Consider the following 9,914-nt stretch of genomic DNA (forward strand, 5'->3'; position numbering starts at 1 on the left):
CTGTGTCAGTTCCCATTGTCACATTGTGTTTTTTAAAACCCCAGATGTGTATATGGGATTGCAAATCACCAGGAACAAGGAATTAAGTATACATTTTGAAGACTGGATTTGGTCTTTCACATATCAAATGCTTGGCTAGAAATAATCAGTGTATACACTGGGGAAATGGCACTTCCATATTTTTCTAATGCCTTTAAAATGAAAGTATTCTATTTTAAACTCTCAAAATTCTTCCCCACCTGGGTACAGCTCCAAAAGGTACATAGTATCTAAGCTGGGAATGTACCACTAGAGTTCTGAGAGTGAAATCTGATGTTTTTACAGAGGAAGTCCTCTTAATTCCAGCTATGCCTATTTATAGCATGTTGTTATAAATTTATAGCTCAAAGAGGTGAGGCTTAAACTTTAGCTGGCTTATAAATGAACCCTTAGTCATCTACCACTTTGGGAATAAGAGGAAAGAAATTCTCACTACAATCTCATGAAATTCATTTCTGTCAAGTTTCCCATTTATTACTTTAGGACTCAATCCTTCCTACCAGTTTTATGGGGAAAGGGACAAGTGGTCAGTGTTCCTGAGATGTTTTGGTTAATACATTTGTTGATATTTTGCTGGGTGAGAACATTCCTAATTAGGGAACCTATGATATCTGGTTGTAAATACTACTATGCCATGGTTTAGAGCAATGGTCCCCAACCTTTTCGGCACCAGGGACCAGTTTTGTGGAAGACAATTTTTCCACAAGAAAGGATGGGGGAGCATGGTTTGGGGATGAAACTGTTCCACCACCGATCATTAGGCATTAGATTCTCATAAGAACCATGCAACATAGATCCCTCACATGTGCAGTTCACAACACGGTTCATGCTCCTATGAGAATCTAATGTTGCTGATCTGATCGGTCTGTGGTCTGGGGGTTGGAGACCCCTGGTTTAGAGTATTTTTTTTTCTTTTATTACCAAAATGGCAGTAGAATAAGATTTTAAATAATCAAAGAAGGGTCTCAATATGGACATAAGCCTATATATACATTTGAATTTTTGTATTGAACATTCAAATTGGGCTTACTTCCAGAAAACTGACATAAATTTTCTAAAATTGCTATTTTACTTTAAAAGCAAAAGTTACTAGATAAATTAGAAATCATAGCTCAACAAACAGAAAAAAAAATTATCTATACTTTATCTCTGGATGTTTTTTGCCTTGATATATATCTTTTAAATCTTTTCTATCCTGTTATTTTTTCAGTAATGAAAGAATGGTATACACAGTGATTTAAAATATTCTCCCTCCCACCCATGTTATAAACATGTTTTCACATCAGTACATATTCTTTATCATTATTAAAGATTAATTCCATTGTTTCATATGATGAAATTTGTTGTGTCCAAAGTTCTCTCTTAGAAACTCTGCTTCATTGAATACAGTTTTAGCAATGTTTCTGTACATGCTTATTTCCTATATAAATTAATTTTTCTGAAAAGATGAAATTATACAACTCTTAAAATTCTCTCATTCTGAAGGTATCTTTTATTACTACTCCTAATAACTACCATTTATTGAATTCCTATGACATATTAGCCACATGTATTACATACCTGAGTATTTATAACATTTACAAAAATCTGTGAAGTAGGTATAAAATATACCTCCTGAAGTTCCAAAGAAATAAGGCTAAAGATCTTGTAGAAAGAAGCAAAAGAAAACCAACCAAATCATGAAACAAATGAAAAATGACAAGCTGTGTAGTAATTTTTGTTGGGTAAGTTTCTGGAAAGGCAGTAAAATGTTCTTTCCAAGATGACAACACAGGCTGATTAGTTCAGAGGGTTCTAGTTATTTCCGTTCCCCAGCAGTTGATTTACTTTCAGATGTATTAACCTTAGCACTACTGGAAATCATGTGGAGGAATAAATCCACTAATCGTTGATATAAAGTTCAAAAGATAACTGGATTTCCTTTGCCGAGAATCTGGCTGTGAGTGAGTCATAAACATTATTGTACACAAAAAGGAAAGGACGAAATACCTAAACTGCAACAGCTAATGGACACTCTTTTCCTTCTGCCTTCACACAGTGCAAATAAAACACTTCATGTTGTAAACTGAACAGCACTGCCTGGGTGGGGCAAGACAGAATGGCTGGAAATTTAGTCTCAAAAATACATGCTATTCAGTTGTAGCAGCACTTTTTAGGTGTAAAAGTAGGTAAAAATGAAAAGTCTTGGCAATTTTTGAACTTTCTTTTTAAAAACATATGTATTCAGAATGTAAGTGTTACTTTTGGCCACTATTATTCTTCATCAGAGATTCTTTATCAGGATTGGCAAACTTTTCCTGTAAAGAACCAGGAAGCAAACATTTTAGGCTTTGCAATCTGTTGCAATTACTCAACTTTACTTTTGTAGTATGAAAGCAGCCATAGGTAGTACTAATGTAAATGGCACAGCTGTTCCAATAAAATAATTTATGGAAACAAATCTGAATTTCACATAATTTTCATGTGTAATTAAAAAGCATTCTTTTGTTTTTTTAAACCATTAAAAAATATAAGAGCTATTTTATAACTTGTGGGACATATAGAAACAGAGCCAGCTAGATTTGGACCATGGACTGTTATGACTGCTGTTCCTGTTTTATGTCAGCCAACTATTTATTCGAGGAGGAAGACTTGCATAAATTAAATAATGCATTTGATCTTTCTTCCAGCTATTCAAATAAAGGTACATTTCCCAGCTTCCCAGTTTCTTTCCTTTGCTTGTTTTGAAACAAGGCCTTTATAAAGCCTGATAAACAAAAACTTACGGTGAAAATAAGCAAAAGGGTAGGTAAAATAAGTGAATATAAAGACCTCTTCAATTAATCAAACTTTTACTATAACTAAGTTTTTCAAATGACTGGGATTTTAGGAGAAAAAGACAAAGAAGGGAAGAACATTACAGAAGCGAAGGAAAATAAGAGAAATAGAGTAAAGATGGGAGAAACAAAAATGAAGACAACATCCTACAAAGAGAAATAGAATAAATAAAGCTAGAGGTGGTCGGGTGCAGTGGCTCACACCTGTAATCCCAGCACTTTGGGAGGTCAAGGCAGGCAGATCAGGAGGTCATGAGATTGAGACCATCATGGCCAACATGGTGAAACCCCGTCTCTACCAAAATACAAAAAATTAGCCAGTGTGGTGGTGCGTGCCTGTAATCCCAGCTACTTGGGAGGCTGAGGCAGGGGAATGGCTTGAATCCAGGAGGTAGAGATTGCAGTGAGCAGAGATCATGCCACTATATTCCAGCCTGGGGACACAGCAAGACTCCATCTCAAAAAAAAAAGCTAGAGGTGAAAAAGAAGAGTTTATCACACAGTAGGGTCTTGATAAACATATGTTAAAAAAAAAAATGGTGTTTAATTAGAGATCACAACTTGCAATTCATTTAAGACAGGATTTCAAAGCAAACAAGTATACATTGTAGCCTGCCTTTCAAATTATTATTTTAATTAGGCACAACTTAGTTGTTCAAATGCCGTTATCCTTAAATCTCTAGAGAAGAAATTATTCTCTGGGCTAGAGTAGCTGCAGGCCAGATGGTATCAAGTTAAAAACCATGACCAAAGACTGTAACTTTTCCTCCCTATTAAAATCCCTCTATAACTATAAGTGCTAGACCAAAAGAAATGATACCGATGAAACATTATGTGATTACAAAGCTTAATATGTGTTTACTATGAAATCCTAAGGAAAAGAAATAGACTAATACTTCTAAGATAGATTTTTAAGAAGTTGTTCTTTGCTTAGCTCAAAAAGAATAAGGAAAGTAAATAAGCAGAAATATCTCATTTCCCAAATATTTTAAGGATTTTCTGTAGTTTCCCTTCATTCAAATGTTTCAGGCCATAAAACAGGGGAAAAAAAGGTGAGAGTAACATCAATAATTTTAAATTAGGACTTCTCAGTCTTAAATAATGCTGCAAAAGCACTTTACCCTCTTAAAACAACATTTATCACACTTATTATCGTATTCAGTTGTCTGTCTTCATGAGATTTTGGTTTTATGAAAACAGCATAGCATAATGGGTTCACAGACGGCTCTGCCACTTACTAGCTGCATGACCCTGAGAAAGTACCTTATTACTCATCTATGCCTCAGTCTACTCATCTAAACACAGGGCTAAATCAGAGTACCTTCTCAGAACTGATATGGAAGATACTTATGTGTAAAAGGTACTCAAAAGACATTTGTTAAATATTGTACTTGCTGGAGTTGTTGTTTCTTTGGGGGATAAGAAAAAACAAAGACTGCCTATTACATAAGACAAACTGAAATAGCAGACAGGATCCAAGAAAATAGTACAGAATCATCTCCTGTCCCAAGTAGTTGTCAGCTGCTTTCCTCAAGTGTTTTCTTTTTTAAAAAATCAGACCTTTTCTAACCGTGAGGTTAGAGAATTCAGCAAAGTAGAAAGATGGGCTGAACATGGCCCATGTCTGAAGTACCAAAACATTTATGTTCAGGAATACTGGAGAGAAAAACAATTTCATAATGGGTATTAAGTTAATTAAATTTCATCTAGGCCTGAAATACACGAAAACAGAACAAAAACCCTCCCACTTTTTATGGTTTTTTTTTTTTTTTTTCAGCTCTTTTACTTGGACATCTTCAAATTATCCACAATTAAGTTTTTCTCATATAAGTCTTTGGAGGGTAACATCATTTTCATTTAAAAATGGTTAATGGAAGCAAAAGGAAACTAGATCATAAAGTTCTCAGTTCTTCACTGTGGTTAACAGCTAAGCAGTGGCTAGAAGCTTGCATTTTGGGTATTAGATTCAAAATCTACCACTAAATCTTCTCATCAGTAAAATGAGGGAAAAGAACACTACTTATTTCACACTGCTGTTGTGAAGATAAAATGAGAAAATATGTAAAGGGCTTGATACTTAGGAAGTAGTCAACAAACAGTAGGCATTATTATTACTACAACTTTAAGATCATTATTGACAAGTTTACAGGAAGAAACTTTTTATTAAGTGAATTACCTTTTGGGATCTGGGCACCATGGAGAAAATGTCAACTAACAATCTGCTTAGGGACTCTATCTCTGGAGGAGAAACAGACTATACTTGGGGCAGTAAGTCAGAGTTCTAAACTTTCTTGGACCATCCTTCATACAAATCTCTTAATTGATGGTAAAGTGATCTCAACCCAAATCTTTTAATTATAAATTCTACTTTCATTTCACTATGTTCTACTACCTTACCATAAGTGCTCACTTTACTGGACCACAAATTTGGTATAGTTTTCATTGTCTGAGACTTTAGGACTTTATTGGTTGCATCTTCAAGGATAATCTTCTAAAATGTGAGGCCAAATGCTTGGAGTTCAAGTTTCTTTACTAGTCCCAGCAAACAGAGAAAGGTTAAAAAAGAATATAGCAACAACTGTGTGTCAACAGAAAATTATCTATTTAAATTAAAATTATCTATTTTAATTATTAGCAAGTGTGTCAATAGAAAATTATCTGTTGACACACACTTCCTTCTTTCTACTAACCGTGAACTCTAACTTCTCTTTCCATGCTTTAAAAAATAAAAGGAGATTTCTTACTAGGAACAATATATTATATTGGCAACTATAACCCTTTTATTGATAATATACACCAAACAAATAGTCTATCTGTAATAACAGATAATAAACATGATGGCCATGCCCTAAAATCACAGTATGGGTTATAACAAGCTTAATAAAATAAACAGTAAACAGAAAAACTGTGCCACCAATATAAGGCTAAGGCAAACACTTAACAATGTTACTTATGCCATGGGGATTTTTATCTCCCTGCCTGCCTCCTTTTTCTTTCAACAAACGTTTTTGTATGCCTACTATGTACTTGATACTGGGCTATTACAATGAAGAAGGACACAATCTCTGCTTTCAAAAGTGTGGTCTAAAGGCCAGACGTGGTAGCTCATGCCTGTTGTCCCAGCACTTTGGGAGGCTAAAGTGGGATTGCTTGAGTCCAGGAGTTCAAGACCAGCCTGGGCAACATAGTAAGACCCCACTTTTACAAAAAATAAAAAAATTATCTGTGTGTGGTGGCGCATACCTGTAGTCCCAGCTACTCAAGGGGCTGAGGTGGGAGAATCATTTGAGGCTCCAGTAAGCTATGACTGCACCACTGCACTCTAGCCTGGGTGATAGAGTGAGACCCTGTCTCAAAAAGAAAGAGGGTAGTCTAATTATGGGAGGGGAGGGGACTGATAAATATAATATTATGTAATAAACATTATGATAGGGATATGCACAGGATACCAGGCAGATGCAGAAAAAGGGTATTTACTTTTTTGTAGTTACAAGAGTTTTCAGGAAATTGCTTTTCCATGCCTTTTTAAAAAACTGATTTTTGAATCCCATCTATATCACTTTATCAACATCTTTAACTTTTTTTTCCTCAAAGCTGACTAGGAATCAGTGACTATTTTACTATGTAAAATTTATACCATCAGGTAGCACCAAAAACCTATTTAATAATAAATAAATATGCCAGTTTTTGTAGGCCTAGTCTTCCATAAATTAATTTATGACCAGTGATGGAGTAACTCAGATTAATTATTGAAGAAGTTACAAAGTTCTCCCCAGTCTGACTGGCTATAACAACTGATTAAAACAATCAGTCTTGTGATTTTCCTTATTTTCAGACATTCTCCCAAAGGGATTTATTTTGTTGACACGGCTCTTAATTACAATGATACATTCTTTGCAATTCACTTGCATTATTTCAGTACAAAGTGAGCACACTGCCTTTAAGAAAAACTAGTCTTGCCCTCGGTCTGGTCCTATTTACCTACCTAGGATTAATTCTCAGCAAAGACATAAAGAGGCAGAGTTTAGGCTTTTATAATTCCACTGCTTCCCTCACAAGCAGCCTTCTGAAAGTTACCACTGAAGCTGTTCCTCCAAGCTTTTTTTATTTTTTGTCTCTCAACTTCAGTAAAGTACTGAGGTTAGACAAGGTTCTACATTCATGGTATGCATCTCTGGGACAGGGAAAACGGTTCAGAAAATCAGATAGCTGGGGTTTGAAACCGGGCTGAAAATTTTAGAAACTGTGTGATTTGATCACTCTGAGCCTCAGTTTCCTTATTGTGAAATGGTGAATAATGGCTTTTTCCTTGTAGAGCTGTTACAGAATGCAATTAGATAATGTTTGTAAAGCACCTAAACTGTGTTTTGGTGCAGGGAAAGCATTCAATAAACTCTAATAAATTCCAGCAATGGTTTTCCTAGCAGTGCCAAATTTCTAAGGTTTATATTAAAAAAGAAAAAAGACTATGCAAAATTTTATTTGTATGTTTAATTTTTGAGAAGAAGCAGTGGTTTTCATTAGATCTTGAAAGATTTCTGTCTAAAAGTAGTTAAGGGTAGAAACAAGAAAAACCTGGAAGATAACTTGTCTGCTGCCAGGTGCGGTGGCTCATGCCTGTAATCCCAACACTTTGGGAGGCCGAGGCGGGTGGATCACGAAGTCAGGCATTCAAGGCTAGCCTGGCCAAGACAGTGAAACTCTGTCGCTACTAAAACTATACAAATTAGCTGGGCGCAGTGGCAGATGCCTGTAATCCCAGCTACTTGGGAGGCTGAGGCAGGAGAATTGCTTGAACCTGGGAGGCAGAGGTTGTAGTGAGCCAAGATTGCACCACTGCACTCTGGCCTGGGTGACAGAACGACAGAGTTAGACTCTGTCTCAAATAAATAAATAAATAAACGAACTTCATCTGTAAATAAACATTAAGTACAAAGATCATGTTTATTCCCAAAGAACTTCCTTAAGCAGATTTCCCACTGCAGTTTCCCACCAGGAGGTCAGGGTACTGAGGAATGCATGCTACACCCACGTTCTTATCTAGGAAAAGGCAACTAACTATCGAAGAGGCAGTTACCGCACAAGTTTTTCCTATTCAAGTTTTAGAATCAGTCAAATCTAGATTTAAATACAAACTATGTGACTTTAAGTAATTTAACTTCTTTGACTATCAGTTTCATCAAGTATAATATGAGGATAAGGAAACCTAGCACATCATCTATTGTGAAGATTCAATACAATAATATATACATAAAATATGTGGAACTGGCCGGGTGCAGTGGCTCACAACTGTAATCTCAGCACTTGGGGAGGACAAGGTGTGTGAATCACTTGAGGTCAGGAGTTTGAGACCAGCCTGGCCAACATGGTGAAACCCCGTCTCCACTAAAAATACAAAATTAGCGGGGTGTGGTGGCGCATGCCTGCAATCCCAGCTATTTGGGAGGCTGAGGCAGGAGAATCACTTGAACCCAGGAGGCGGAGGTTGCAGTGAGCCAATATCACATTCCAGCCTGGGCAACAAGAGCTAAATTGTCTCAAAAAAAAAAAAAAAAAAATGTTGCACAGAGCCTGGCCTATTTAGTTTTTTGTTGTGGTTGCTGTTATTCTCATCAACTCCTCCATGTTACACTTTCCATTTGGTTAGATAATCCTTCAATGTTCTTAGCAGAGAAATAAAGATTTCTATAATTCCTTTGATGCTCCTGGGAAGGAAATGAAGACAGGGATCCCTGGGCAAGGGAAATGGAACTTACAGGTAAGATATGTGGATAAACCTCGCTTTACAAATAATCAGAATAGATGACTTCAATGCTGTGTTCTTTGCAGGGTGCTGGAAAAACCCACCCAGCCCCCTAAATTGCTTTCACTGCCACCCTGCCTGAAATTCCATCGTTAGAAACACTGTAATTCGTCTGGATCACTAAGAGCTCCTGAGTGGATACCAGGACTCCTGGGAGGTCCACCACCTCTCTTTATTGGGACCCCCTCCCCAGAGTACCAGCTTCTCCACGGGGGAAGGAGACTGCGCCACTCGCAGCTGCTGCCTTGAAGACTAGGAAGGCAGGTTGGGGGTGCGGGTGAGGGAACTCAGGGTTCCTGGAGAGGAACAAAAGTTGGAAAGGAGAGTTCTTCAAAATGTAGAGGAAGGCTTAGGGGGGAAAATGGGGCAGAAAGTGGAGCCAGAAAGAAAGGTGAGAAGAAAACCAGAGAAACTTTTTCCTTCTGTAAATCGGTCTAAGTTTCGGGAGGTGGGGTTGGGAAAGGTGGGGTGGGGAAGGTGGGGTTGGGGAAGGAAGGGCCGGGCCAGGGCTGAGTGGAGGAGGTGGCCTCCGAGAGGGTGAGTCGGGAAACAAGGGGAGTGGGCAAAGGGTGAGACGCGGGGTACCGGTGCCCCCCCCCGCTGGCTGCCAGTTCCCTCTGCGTTTCCTCGTGTGCGTGCGTGACAGGAGACAGTGTAGCGCTGGCGAGGTGCCTGGCATCTGGCAGCTGCAAGATAACCCGAGCCCACGCGACGGGAAACGTGCCGTTGGCACCCCGCCGCCCTCCATCATGACCCCAGTCTGCGAAACAGGGTTCGTGATGCTGAGTTTACGAGGGACGAGCCGCGGCTTTGAGATCTCGTCCAGCCCGACGCAGCGGAGACCGGCCTGGAGCTCGGCTGTCAGACCGCGGAGCGCACGCCGCGGGCGGGGGGCTCGGTCCAAGGGGCAGGGTAAGGGGACGCGGGGCTCACCCTTGAAGGAGACGGGGAGCCGCTGGGCTTCGGAGTCCACTGTGTGCCGCTTCTCGGCCATGCTGCCCGAGACACAGTCGCACTCCCCAGTCCTCGTCGGCGAAGCCAGAGCCGCGGGGAATGCCCTGAAGAGCAGAGGGCACCAGACCGGGGTTGCCGCCCCGCCGCGCCCTAGGTACCGGCCTCCTGGAGAGTCGGCCAATCAACGCCCAGGACAGAGGAGAACACACCTCCCACTCCCCGCCCTCCGGTCCCTCCAGCGCAGCTGCTTCGCAGTCACTTCCCGCTCAGGCTGAAGGGCGTGGCCTGAGGGGCGAGATCCC

The 9,914-nt window shown here is 39.4% G+C and overlaps 1 protein-coding gene across 1 annotated transcript in view; it reads right to left on the minus strand.

Moving 5' to 3' along the window:
- The window catches only part of STOM (stomatin), a 29,609-nt gene extending 19,851 nt beyond the window's left edge, over positions 1-9,758 (minus strand). Inside the window, exon 1 of the mRNA XM_032251493.1 lies at positions 9,592-9,758. Within this exon, the coding sequence (XP_032107384.1) occupies positions 9,592-9,652 (61 nt within the window). The 5' untranslated portion in view covers positions 9,653-9,758. The remainder of the gene's footprint in view (positions 1-9,591) is intronic.
- Between the last annotated feature and the right edge of the window lie 156 nt (positions 9,759-9,914).

Source organism: Sapajus apella, unplaced genomic scaffold, assembly GCF_009761245.1.
Source record: "Sapajus apella isolate SASKATOON/1434 unplaced genomic scaffold, GSC_monkey_1.0 scaffold76, whole genome shotgun sequence".
In the NCBI taxonomy this organism is placed as follows: Eukaryota; Metazoa; Chordata; class Mammalia; order Primates; family Cebidae; genus Sapajus; species Sapajus apella.